The sequence below is a fragment of the Malaclemys terrapin genome, chromosome 8 (assembly GCF_027887155.1).
Source record: "Malaclemys terrapin pileata isolate rMalTer1 chromosome 8, rMalTer1.hap1, whole genome shotgun sequence".
In the NCBI taxonomy this organism is placed as follows: Eukaryota; Metazoa; Chordata; order Testudines; family Emydidae; genus Malaclemys; species Malaclemys terrapin.
The window spans coordinates 108,811,142-108,823,450 of record NC_071512.1 but is presented as its reverse complement, the minus strand read 5'-3'; the positions used below and the strand labels follow the sequence as shown (position 1 = coordinate 108,823,450).

Genomic DNA, 12,309 nt, shown 5'->3' with positions numbered 1-12,309 from the left:
AGCCGACCCCGCAAGGGGATCCCCTCCCCCGCCACCCGGCTCTGCATGCCGGCTTCCCCCCCCCCCCCCCCAGCTCTGCATGCCTGCCAACCGGCCCTGCAAGGGGAGCCCGCCCCCCCCCGGCTCTGCGTGCCAGCCGGCCCCACAAGGGGAGCCCCTGCTTCCTCCGCCCCCCCGGCTCTGCGTGCCGGCCGGCCCCACAAGGGGAGCCCCCCCCAGCTCTGCATGCCTGCCAACCGGCCCTGCAAGGGGAGCCTGCCCCCCCCTCCCCCCGGCTCTGCATGCCGGCCGGCCCCGCAAGAGGAGCCCCTGCCCCCTGGTTTTGCGTGCTGCCCCAGCCTGCTCTCCCCTTTGGCTCTGCCGTGCTGGTGCTGCTGGTCCCACGGGCAGCGGGCTGGCTGTGGGCCATGGGTGAGTATTAACAGAGTCTGGCTCACGCGTGTCCCTGTCTGTGTTAGCAGAGAGCGTGTGAACAAGCGGCGTGTGAAGGAGATGGTGAAGGAGTTCACCCTGCTGTGCCGGGGGCTGCATGGCACAGAGTACACGGCCGACTACTGAGAGCCCCACCGGGAGAGCAGACGGATCGCCCGGGCCAGCTCTTCCCCGCACGGCAGCCCCCGTTCTCCCTGCCCCGCTGCAATCCGGCTCGTAGAATAACCCTCCACCTCGACGTAACCCGCTCCGGACGCTGCTCAGCTACCATACTCCGTTCCCCAGCATGCTCCCCGGCAGGGGCTGGGAGCGGGCAGCAGCGGCTGCAGGACATGGCGGGGAGGCTGGCCAGACGCCCCAGGGCTGCAGGCTCACAGTGACTGCCCTTGCTGTGGCTGGGTGCCAGCCCTTCCCGTCGGCAGCCGTGGGCTGGAGTCCCTGCAGGAAGCTGCCCCTAGCGTGTCCATGGTGGTGACTGTCCCGCACCAGGGCCCCGTGTGTGTGGTGTGGGGGAGCCCTGCACCTAATTATAGTCAGGATATTTCTACGCTGTGGCTGTGTTTCTTCTGCCTGGGTCCTGCTCAGCCCAGCGCCAGGGGCACCCCCCAGAGCCTCCCCTCTCCACTGGAGCATATGGCCTTGGTACCCCTCTGCGCACGGCCAGCAGGGGGTGCTCAGGCTGCAACCCCAGGGGAGAGGAGCTCAGCACGCAAGTGCTGGGAGCTGCTGTCTGCCAGGGGTTTGGCTTGGTGCTCCTTACCCTGCCGCTCTCGGAACAGGCTCTGGGGCCTGGGAGCCCAGGGGAATCGGCGTGAGGCTGGTGTCTGCGTGGAGGGGCTTCGCCCTAGAGGTGGTGGCTTGGGACCCCTGTCTAGCTGCCCGAGGAAAAGCACCAGGCCAGGGGCGGGAGAGCTGGTGGCTGCGTTGCAGGTACTGGCCTGAGAACGGAGCAAGCAGCCGCTGCATCTGACTGTGGCTCAGCGCTAGCCGACGCGGCCTGCAGCAGAGCAGGCGAAGACTTGTCTGTCTGTCCGTCTGGTGGGGTGGGGGGCGGCTCTCACAGGGGCCAGGGCTGCTGGAGCATCTCCTGTGCCCCCCCCCCCCCCCCCCCCCAAGCGTAGGCAGCCAGGGCTGGAGTGTGTCTAGGGACCAGCGACGCCCAGTTCCCAGAGAGACCTTCTCTTCACAACCGCCCTGTGGCCACTCTAAGCAGGGGCGTGGGCTGCTGCTCCTTCAGGTGCCCAGCTGATGGGCACAGCTACGCCTCAGCCCTGTGAGAGGTCGCTGTAGGGTGCCCTGGGGTGGGCAGGGCACGTCGTCCCCAGGGCTGCAGGCTCACCCGGCCTGTGAGAATGCAATCCAGCTGGCCATGGCCCCAGCCGGGCCCAGCCCTTCATGTGCTTAGCGGGGTTTGGGGATGCTCAGTTCAGGGATGCGCCAGTCCCATGGAACAGGGCCCACATGCTGCCAGTTTGCACTGTCACATGGGATCCTGCCTGGTTCATCCCAGCCTCGCTGGCTTCTCTCCAGCCACAGGTACAGGGAGGGCAGGTGGGTTTCTCAAGGGGCAGGGGCGAGGCTGCCCCAGGGCACAGAGCCGGGCCCAGGGCCTTGTGGGCCAGGTTTAATTTCCCCTGCAGTAGCTCAGCCTGCCACTGCGTGATGCTGTTGCATCAGCCTCCTTGGTTTCTTTTGATATGGGGCAAAGGCTGGACCTCGCCTTGGGCATCTCCCCAGTGCCCCCAAGGTGTGGGGCAGCCTCAGGCCTTGTCCTTAGCAGGGGCTCAGTGGAGTGCAGCAGGGTGAGTCCTGACTGCCGTCTGGTGAGGCAGGGCCCGCAGCGGGCAGCTGCCTGGGTGTGTTCAGACCCAGCTCTGCCAGGCAGGGCCCAAGCCTGGCCCGGAGTGGTGCAGGAACAGCCAGGACAGCCCCGGCCGGGCCCTAGCCTGAACGTGGGACAAGAGGGGCCTGGGCCCTGTGGCTACTGAGCCGGGCCCCCGGCTTGCTGCTGCCACCGTAGCCCTGCTGGGGGTCGGCTCCCAGTCACCCAGGGCAGGGCAGGGCAGGGGGTGGATGGCTGGTGTGCGGGTGCCTGTTGCTTCCTGCACCCTGGTGCGGTGGGGCTGCAGGCGGAGGGGTGGGAACAGCCCCAGGTTGGTGGTTGGGCTGGGGAAAACGCGCTACATCCTGTCAGCCCTGTTGTGCTGGCCCCGCTCCCTGCGGAGTCAGTGCTGACCCCAAGGCCCCAGCATGGTGCTGGGCAGCAGATCACGGGAGGGAGGTCACAGCCCTGCTGTCCTGGCCCAATCCCACCATGGGGCCTCCCCCTTGTGAGTGCTGCAGGGGGCAGCCAGCTGCCACGATCCACCCCAGAGGTGGCTGCTGGCCTGGCCAGTGCCCCCTCCCTCCACTTGCTGCAGGGCTGATGGAACGAGCAGCCAGCCAGAGTCGTTTGCACGAGACACGTTATTGCCCTGCTCCTCCCAGGCCAGCCCTGGGTCCCCCAACCCCTGTTCTTCCCTCTAGTCACACGCATGCACGTACATACGTACATCTCCGGCCGGCTTCTCCTGTCAGCCCCAGCTCTTTGGGGCACCTGCTGGCCATCTGCCTCGGGGTCTGGGGCTGTGGCATCCTGCCCTGGGATGTGTTTGAGTTTGACCCAGTCCCAGGTGGCGGCTGGCGTAGAAGGCCTGGGCCTGGCAGGCTCACACCTCTGGTCGGGCTGCGCAGTGCTGGCATTGCAGCGCAGGCGGTGACACTTTAGCTGGTGCCTGGGGGACCCACAGCTTGTGTCTGCCCCTCAGGGTCACACGCTCGCTGGCACCAGCCCCTTGGCTTCCCCCACTCCTGGGACCAACCTCGGCCCCCTCCAGCAGGGCCGGGAGCTGCCCGCAGCGAGTCCCCCTGGCTTGCACCCCGCAGGGAGCCCCCAATTCCCTGGCGGTGGGTGACTCCATCGGCGGGGTAAGGGCAGGCGGGTTTCTGGACACAGCGTCCTTGGTTAGCAGCAATTCACAGCCTGTCCCTCTGGGTCAGCCTGGAGCCCAGCGCTCCCCTCTGAGCCCTTCTGCAGCCCAGCCAGGAGCGTCCCTGACACCAGCACCCCCACTGACCCCCTTTGGCCTGTGTTCTTGTTCCCAGGGAACCGCTGTCACCTGGCCTCCTCCTCAGGCCTCTGGTCGCAAAGGGCTGCCTTCCAGGGAGGGCGGCCCCTGGTCATTTGTTGGTAGGTACCCAGCGTCTTGGCAGTTGTCTTTGGGGACTCTCCATGGCATGGGGCCAGGCCCCGGCTAGGCATTAGTCACACCCGGCTCTCTGCAGTGTAAACAATCTCCCCAGCCCTAGTTAACCATGCAGCTCTTAGGGGAAACTGAGGCACACACAATAGTCGTCCCAAAGAAAAAAATCCCCACCCCATCACACAGGGTGAGAGTTCATGTTTGAGTGACTCATTCATTCCAGACAGCAGCTTTAACACAAACAAAAGGAAGTATTTCTTCACACAACGCACAGTGAACTTGTGGAACTCCTTGCCAGAGGATGTTGTGAAAGCCAAGACTATAACAGGGTTGAAAAAAGAACTAGATAAATTTATGGAGGATCAGGCCATCAATGGCTGTTAGCCAGGATGGACAGGGATGGTGTCCCTAGCCTCTGTTTGCCAGAAGCTGGGAAGGGCGACGGGATGGATCACTTGAGGCTTACTTGTTCTGTTCGTTCCCTCTGGGGCACCTGGCATTGGCCACTGTCAGCAGACAGGAGACTGGGCTGGATGGACCATTGGTCTGACCCACTCTGGCTGCTCTTAGGTTAGGGCCAGCACTGCTGGTGCCATGCCCTGTAATACGCAGCACCAGCGGCCAGCAGGGCCCAGTGTGATCAGCGAGTGCGACCCGCCCCGCCCAGGCCCGGGAACAGCCCCCGAGCAGAGCTGTGGTTGCCCGTGTGGGGGACGTGTCCCTGGAGGTTTCATCACATGACATGAGCGTTCACAAAATTAAACTTTAATTCTTGGTGACTCCAGGGCACTCCTGGAGGGCTGGCAGCCCTACACAGCCCCTCGCCACGGAATGGGGCAGACGTGTTTCCCCCCAAGGCAGGAAGGGGTTAATAGACTACCTGAAGGTCCCGTTAGCCCAACTGCCTGGGCACTGCCTCCCAGACACGGCTGCCTTTGCCTCGCTGTCTTCAGGCTAGTGCTGGGCGAGCGCTGCAAGGGGAGCTGGGGGGACACCGAGCTCCTCTACCCGCCCCCCGGGCACACAGGCTCAGGGTGGAGGCCCGGCCCGGCCCTGCCCAGCCCTTGCCCCTGGGAGCAGCCAGCTGGGGTAGCAAGGGGGGGGGGTCACTCCCAGGTGGCCCCTGTCCATGGGGGCCATGTGGGGTGGTGGCAGTGGGCCGCGGGGGGTGGGTGTGTCCGTGTGTCCGCCCGCCCCGCGGAGTCGCACCCCGGACGCGATGGGGTTCACCAATGCACAGCTGAACCCAGGCCAGCGTCCCCGGCAGAGCCGTGCCGGCAGCCCCCGGGATCTTGCACTCGAGTCCGGCTCCGATGCCAGGCCCCAGCAGGAGAGGGCAGCTGTTCGCGTCGGCCCCAGGACTGAGCTGCAGACGGGCCCAGCCCGGGCCCAGGGCGACCCACGGCAGGAGGCTGGAGCCCCGCAGGGCCCGTCTCCCAACAGTGGCATCCTGCAGGGTCAGGGTCACCCAGAAGCCTCGTCCTCGTAGGCAATAGCGATCCCCCTCCGGCCCGGCACGGCCTTTGTCACGGGCGTCTGGCCCAGCTGCTGCTCCAAGCCCCGCCAACTGCGCGACTCCAGGAAGGAGGCTGGGAGCAAGGGAGGGAGCAGTTAGTGGGGACCGGGCACAGCCCTGTGGGGGAGCTCCTGGCTGTGCCAGACCTGGCCTCTCCCAGCAGGGGGTGCTGCAGGGACAGGAGCACTGGAAGGGGCTGGGGGAGTCCTGACTACTCCAGTCCCAGCAGGGGGCGCTGTGGGGAGTGGGAAGGGGCTGGGTGGGGGTCGGATACTCCAGCCCCAGCAGGGAGCGCTGTGGGGAGTGGGAGGGGGCTGGGTGGGGTTCTGGATACTCCAGCCCCAGCAGGGGGCGCTGTGGGGAGTGGGAGGGACTGGGGGGGGGTTCAGATACTCCAGCCCCAGCAGGGGGCGCTGTGGGGAGTGGGAGGGGCTGGGTGGGGTTTGCATACAGCAGCCCCAGCAGGGGGCGCTGTGGGGAGTGGGAGGGGCAGGGGGGGGTTGGATACTCCAGCCCCAGCAGGGGGCACTGTGGGGAGTGGGAGGGGCTCGGTGGGGTTCGGATACAGCAGCCCCAGCAGGGGGCGCCGTGGGGAGTGTGGGGGGGTTCGGATACAGCAGCCCCAGCAGGGGGCGCTGTGGGCAGAGGTTTGGCATCACTCCATGGGGTGGAAGGGGTGGGCAGCGGAGACACGGGAAGGGTAAATAAAGCAAAGCACAAACCAGCCGGGCTGATCTGGGCCAGCGCGAGCTCCGGGTTCCGGCAGGCCAGGGCCGAGCTGGAGGCTGGGGCCGGGGAGCTGGAAAGCCCAGCCGCGCGCAGCTCCCCCGTGATCAGCGACACGTCGGGAACATCCCCCGGGACTGTGTCTGGGAAGCCGACGTGTGCGCAGCCGCCTGCCAGGGGGAGAGACGTCAGAGAGCAGCCTCCAGGGGGCGGCCAGCCCCAAATCCACCCTGCCAGGCTGGGGCCCACACCCACAGCTCCCTACACCGGGGTCACCCTGCACCTGGAGCCTCCTGGGCTCCAGCTCACCCAGTGAGTCAGGGTGGGAGCTGCGGCCAGATAACGTGTGAGAACTGGGTATGGCAGGGCTCCTGGCTACTCCAGCCCTGGCCTCCCCCAGCAGGGGGCGCTGTGGGGAGCCCCAGCCCCGGCCTCTCCCAGCAGGGGCGCTGTGGGGAGCCCCAGCCCCTCCCAGCAGGAGGCGCTGTGGGGAGTGGGACAGGGGCACTGGCTGGGGGGAGCCCCAGCCCCGGCCTCTCCCAGTAGGGGGCGCTGTGGGGAGCGGGACAGGGGCGCTGGCTGCGGGGAGCCCCAGCCTCTCCCAGCAGGGGGCGCTGTGGGGAGCCCCAGCCCCGGCCTCCCCCAGTTCGGGGCACTGTGGGGAACGGGACAGGAGGGCTGGCTGGGGGGAGCCCCAGCCTCTCCCAGCAGGGGGCGCTGTGGGGAGCAGGACAGGGGCACTGGCTGGGGGGAGCCCCACCCCCGGCCTCCCCCAGCAGGGGGCGCTGTGGGGAGCGGGACAGGGGCGCTGGCTGGGGGGAGCCCCAGCCCCCCCCCAGTAGGGGGCACTTGAATAGCTCCCCCTGGCATGGCGCCGGCCTGGTACCTGGCAGCAGGTCTCTGAAGTCAGTGACGTAGAGGCTGCTCCACTCCCGGGCCGGGTTACAGGCCAGCTCCAGCTCGTAGGGCGTCACCACAGGCCGGTAGAAGTCCCTGGAGTCCAGCAGGGAGTTCTGGGGACAAGCCACCAGCACGAACACGTCCACCTCCAGGAAGTTGGCCAGCTTGGCGGGGCTCAGCTTGCCCATGGCCAGGGTGTAGCTGCGCTTGCCAGCGCGGCGCAGGGTGTCCCGCAAGTGCTCCAGGACGGAGAGGTAGCCGGCCACGCCCAGCGTGCCCACCAGGATGCCCACCACGCGGGCATCCCGGGCCCGCTCCACCAGGTAGAGGCGCCGCAGCAGCGCCCGGTTGGCGTCGAGGCTCTCGTGCCGCCCGCGGCCCGTGGCCGGGTCGAAGGAGCTGAAGGGGCAGCGGTTCCAGCTCAGCATGAAGTTGGTGAGGGCCAGGCCCTCGGCGCCCACGTAGAACACGGCGTAGTCCTGCAGCCCGCGCTGCGCCGCCACGGCAACGAGGCGCCCAAACTGCCGCACCAGCCCCGGGACCTGCGGGCAGTCGGGGACCCCGTCACTCGCCAGGCGGGAGAAGACGACGTGGGGGTACTCCGGGCCCAGCAGCTGCTCCAGCTCACCTGGGGGGAGGGATGACAGGTTGAGCAGGCCCCAGGCAGGCCAGCCCCATGCACAGAGCCCCCCGGGCAGGGGCAGGAGAGGGCTGCCAGGCAGGGGCATCGGCAGGCCTGTGTATGGGGGACCCAGGCTGGGGCAGCAGGGGCTGGCGAAGCTCAGGGGATGGGACTGGCCAGCCCACCCGGTTTGGTTCCTGCTGCTCTGCTCCCCCTCCCCCCCCCCGGCCGGGCTGGGCCCCGGAGAGGGCACGCAACCCCCCGTGCACGCTGTGACACTGCACCGCAGATTCTCCACTGTGGTAGGATTATGGTACAAGATTAGTCGTGTGAGGGGTCTCGGGAAACGGGCTGATTTGCCGGATAGGATCACCCTCTTTGGGTCAGTTTTGTATCTGGAGTTATAAACATTGATTGGGGGCCTGTACTTCCAATGGGCTCAATCTGGGCGACACCCACAGCCAGCCTGTCAGGTACAGCAAGGAAGAAGCCAGGCAGTGCCGATGGCCCATCAGCAAAGCCAATGGGCCATGGAAGAGCTGAACGTTGCAGCCAGCCAATGACTAATGGCTGCTAGGACCCAGCAAGGACATGTGACCAGACCACATGACACTTAACTCCATTTTGGTACCTGTATTTTTCCACCAACTGGGCTGGGAACTTAGCCGGAAACTAAGGGAGAGACATCACGATTGGGCTTCACAACCCCACCCGTGGAAGAAGCTCCAAAAGACAAAGGACTTGGAACGGGGGAGGGGCACTGTAGCGAGGTGGTGGGATACCCCACAGCCCTGCTGAGGGACGAACCTCCCCTAACACCAACGTGGGCGGAGCCACTGGGTCCTGCGCCCGCCCCTCAGAGGTCACGGCACCGACCCAGAAGTATAAAAGCCCGCCTGCAGAGCTCAGTTGAGACCTAGCTGCTGGAGAGACCAGATGTCTGTGACCGAGCTCCCTCTTGGGAGACGGCAGCAGGCCGTGACCGGCCTGACGTCACACCGGGCCAGCCGAGCCTACCCTTGGCTCATCACCCCGAGGATTGGCCGCGCCTGCCCCTTGCCAGCTACCCTGAGGAGCAGCCGAGCCTGCCCTTCGCTACCTACCCGGAGGAATCGATGCTGGTGGAGAGCACCGACGACACTAGTACGGCCCAGGTACCATCCGAGGGGGAGTGTGGAAGTAGCCCGGGGGCAGCCGACCCCAGTCTGGCTGCAGCACTACCAGAGCCGATGTCAGTGTGTTGCGGCCAGGATCCCCACTGACAGCAGCGAGTTTCCGTCGCTGCCAGGGCCCCGGGCCGGGACGCAGTGGAGTGGGAGGGCCCGTGTCACTCCTTGGGTGGCAGACTCCCCCTTTCCCTGGCCTGGAGAGGCTGGGACCTCTCGCTCATTGACTCAGGCCCTTAAGCAGGGGCTGAGTCAGAGTCCCTGACTGTTTGGTTGCTGCCCACACTACCGCAGGGCCAGGACTGACGGCGAACTAGGGCGAGGCGATGGGATACCCCACAGCCCCGCTGAGGGACGAACCTCGGCCAAGCCCCAGTACAGGCACCCAGGCTGCCCAGCAATTCCCGTCTGTGCCTTAATCTGCAGGCCGGCTTGGCCCATCCGTCAGGTGGGATTTGAATGATCTGTTTCCCCCCCATCTCGTACGTTTGGCTTAGTTTGTGGTTGTGAGGAAGTGGGACTGTTCTTAATGTTTCCTCTGAATACTGTGTGGGTGCCTCAGTTTCCCCTACGCATTTCTGGAGTCTCTAGGTGGTGGGGAAAGGCCAGTGCGCATCAATCACGGACACACTGTCTCCCTGGCAACAAATGGCCAGGGCCCCTTCCCCCCCTGCAAGGAAATAGCTAAAGGTGAACAAAGGGATCAGGTGACTTCCTGGCCCAGGAAAGAGACAAAGCCCAGAGGAGGAGGGGCTGGATGGGGTTTTCAGAGTTTGGAGCTACCTGGGGACTGGAAGGGAGGGCAGACAGGGATCTGCCTCGCTGGGCCCCAGAATGGACCCGGCGGAGGGGTCCCGTTCGCTGGACCTACAAGCTTTGTTTTAGACCGTGTTCCTGTCCTCTAATAAACCTCTGTTTTACTGGCTGGCCAAGAATCACGTCTGACTGCGAAGTGGGGGGTGCAGAACCCTTTGGCTTCCCCAGGACCCCGCCGGGGCAGACTCGCTGTGGGAAGCGCACGGAGGGGCATATGCTGAATGCTCCCAGGAGAGACCCAGGAGGTGAAGCCGTGTGAGCTTCTTGCCCTGAAGACAGTCTGCTCCGAGGGAGAGGAGGCTCCCCAAAGTCCTGACTGGCTTTGTGGGGAGCAGTTCCAGAGCATCGCCCGGGGACTCCGTGACAGCCGTTTTGTTTATTTGCTAGGTATCTGCTTTGCTCTGTTTGCTGTCCCTTAGACTCACTTCCAGTCTCTTTCTGTAGTTAATAAACTTGTTTTATGTTTTCTCTTAACCAGCGTGACTTTACGTGAAGTGTCTGGAAAATCTCCGCTTGGTTAATGCAGGCTTGTTGTGCACGTCTCTCCCTGCCCGAGGGAACTATCTTAACTAGCTTGAACTGTACAGATCCACGTGCGGTGCAAGACCCTGTAATACTGGGTTTACGCTCCAGCAGGGTGCCGGGCTGGGGAGCTGGCAATTGGCTGGTGTCTCCTGTTTGTCCTTGTGGCTTAGGTGAAGCACTCAGGTAGCTCAGCTGGGTGTGTGGCGCCACCTGCTGTCCTGTTGGGGGATAACAGGGCCTGGAGAGGCTCGCTGGGTCACCAGCGGAGCAGCGTGAGACAGGCCAGCCCAGCTGGATGGTTCAGGGGCCCAGCGGTAGCCGACGCGGCCTGCAGCAGAGCAGGCGAAGACTTGTCTGTCTGTCCGTCTGGTGGGGTGGGGGGCGGCTCTCACAGGGGCCAGGGCTGCTGGAGCATCTCCTGTGCCCCCCCCCCCCCCCCCCAAGCGTAGGCAGCCAGGGCTGGAGTGTGTCTAGGGACCAGCGACGCCCAGTTCCCAGAGAGACCTTCTCTTCACAACCGCCCTGTGGCCACTCTAAGCAGGGGCGTGGGCTGCTGCTCCTTCAGGTGCCCAGCTGATGGGCACAGCTACGCCTCAGCCCTGTGAGAGGTCGCTGTAGGGTGCCCTGGGGTGGGCAGGGCACGTCGTCCCCAGGGCTGCAGGCTCACCCGGCCTGTGAGAATGCAATCCAGCTGGCCATGGCCCCAGCCGGGCCCAGCCCTTCATGTGCTTAGCGGGGTTTGGGGATGCTCAGTTCAGGGATGCGCCAGTCCCATGGAACAGGGCCCACATGCTGCCAGTTTGCACTGTCACATGGGATCCTGCCTGGTTCATCCCAGCCTCGCTGGCTTCTCTCCAGCCACAGGTACAGGGAGGGCAGGTGGGTTTCTCAAGGGGCAGGGGCGAGGCTGCCCCAGGGCACAGAGCCGGGCCCAGGGCCTTGTGGGCCAGGTTTAATTTCCCCTGCAGTAGCTCAGCCTGCCACTGCGTGATGCTGTTGCATCAGCCTCCTTGGTTTCTTTTGATATGGGGCAAAGGCTGGACCTCGCCTTGGGCATCTCCCCAGTGCCCCCAAGGTGTGGGGCAGCCTCAGGCCTTGTCCTTAGCAGGGGCTCAGTGGAGTGCAGCAGGGTGAGTCCTGACTGCCGTCTGGTGAGGCAGGGCCCGCAGCGGGCAGCTGCCTGGGTGTGTTCAGACCCAGCTCTGCCAGGCAGGGCCCAAGCCTGGCCCGGAGTGGTGCAGGAACAGCCAGGACAGCCCCGGCCGGGCCCTAGCCTGAACGTGGGACAAGAGGGGCCTGGGCCCTGTGGCTACTGAGCCGGGCCCCCGGCTTGCTGCTGCCACCGTAGCCCTGCTGGGGGTCGGCTCCCAGTCACCCAGGGCAGGGCAGGGCAGGGGGTGGATGGCTGGTGTGCGGGTGCCTGTTGCTTCCTGCACCCTGGTGCGGTGGGGCTGCAGGCGGAGGGGTGGGAACAGCCCCAGGTTGGTGGTTGGGCTGGGGAAAACGCGCTACATCCTGTCAGCCCTGTTGTGCTGGCCCCGCTCCCTGCGGAGTCAGTGCTGACCCCAAGGCCCCAGCATGGTGCTGGGCAGCAGATCACGGGAGGGAGGTCACAGCCCTGCTGTCCTGGCCCAATCCCACCATGGGGCCTCCCCCTTGTGAGTGCTGCAGGGGGCAGCCAGCTGCCACGATCCACCCCAGAGGTGGCTGCTGGCCTGGCCAGTGCCCCCTCCCTCCACTTGCTGCAGGGCTGATGGAACGAGCAGCCAGCCAGAGTCGTTTGCACGAGACACGTTATTGCCCTGCTCCTCCCAGGCCAGCCCTGGGTCCCCCAACCCCTGTTCTTCCCTCTAGTCACACGCATGCACGTACATACGTACATCTCCGGCCGGCTTCTCCTGTCAGCCCCAGCTCTTTGGGGCACCTGCTGGCCATCTGCCTCGGGGTCTGGGGCTGTGGCATCCTGCCCTGGGATGTGTTTGAGTTTGACCCAGTCCCAGGTGGCGGCTGGCGTAGAAGGCCTGGGCCTGGCAGGCTCACACCTCTGGTCGGGCTGCGCAGTGCTGGCATTGCAGCGCAGGCGGTGACACTTTAGCTGGTGCCTGGGGGACCCACAGCTTGTGTCTGCCCCTCAGGGTCACACGCTCGCTGGCACCAGCCCCTTGGCTTCCCCCACTCCTGGGACCAACCTCGGCCCCCTCCAGCAGGGCCGGGAGCTGCCCGCAGCGAGTCCCCCTGGCTTGCACCCCGCAGGGAGCCCCCAATTCCCTGGCGGTGGGTGACTCCATCGGCGGGGTAAGGGCAGGCGGGTTTCTGGACACAGCGTCCTTGGTTAGCAGCAATTCACAGCCTGTCCCTCTGGGT

The 12,309-nt window shown here is 65.7% G+C and overlaps 2 protein-coding genes across 3 annotated transcripts in view; one reads left to right on the top strand and one right to left on the bottom strand.

Moving 5' to 3' along the window:
- Nucleotides 1-979, top strand: part of IPO13 (importin 13) — a 73,173-nt gene extending 72,194 nt beyond the window's left edge. The window contains exon 20 of one of the 2 annotated variants that reach the window (XM_054036954.1): nucleotides 462-979. In XM_054036954.1, coding sequence (XP_053892929.1) covers nucleotides 462-558 — 97 coding nt within the window. In that variant the 3' untranslated portion in view covers nucleotides 559-979. Of the gene's footprint in view, nucleotides 1-458 lie in introns of both variants that reach the window. The other variant, XM_054036953.1, reaches the window with a different exon arrangement.
- A 3,069-nt stretch (nucleotides 980-4,048) lies between these two features.
- Nucleotides 4,049-11,907, bottom strand: LOC128842475 (2-(3-amino-3-carboxypropyl)histidine synthase subunit 2-like). Its single transcript, XM_054038496.1, has 4 exons — nucleotides 11,826-11,907; nucleotides 6,803-7,444; nucleotides 5,913-6,086; nucleotides 4,049-5,263 (listed from the first exon to the last, which is right to left on the bottom strand). Exons 1-4 carry the CDS (start codon nucleotides 11,905-11,907, stop codon nucleotides 5,139-5,141), a joined length of 1,023 nt encoding a protein of 340 aa, XP_053894471.1. The 3' UTR covers nucleotides 4,049-5,138.
- Nucleotides 11,908-12,309: the final 402 nt, after the last annotated feature.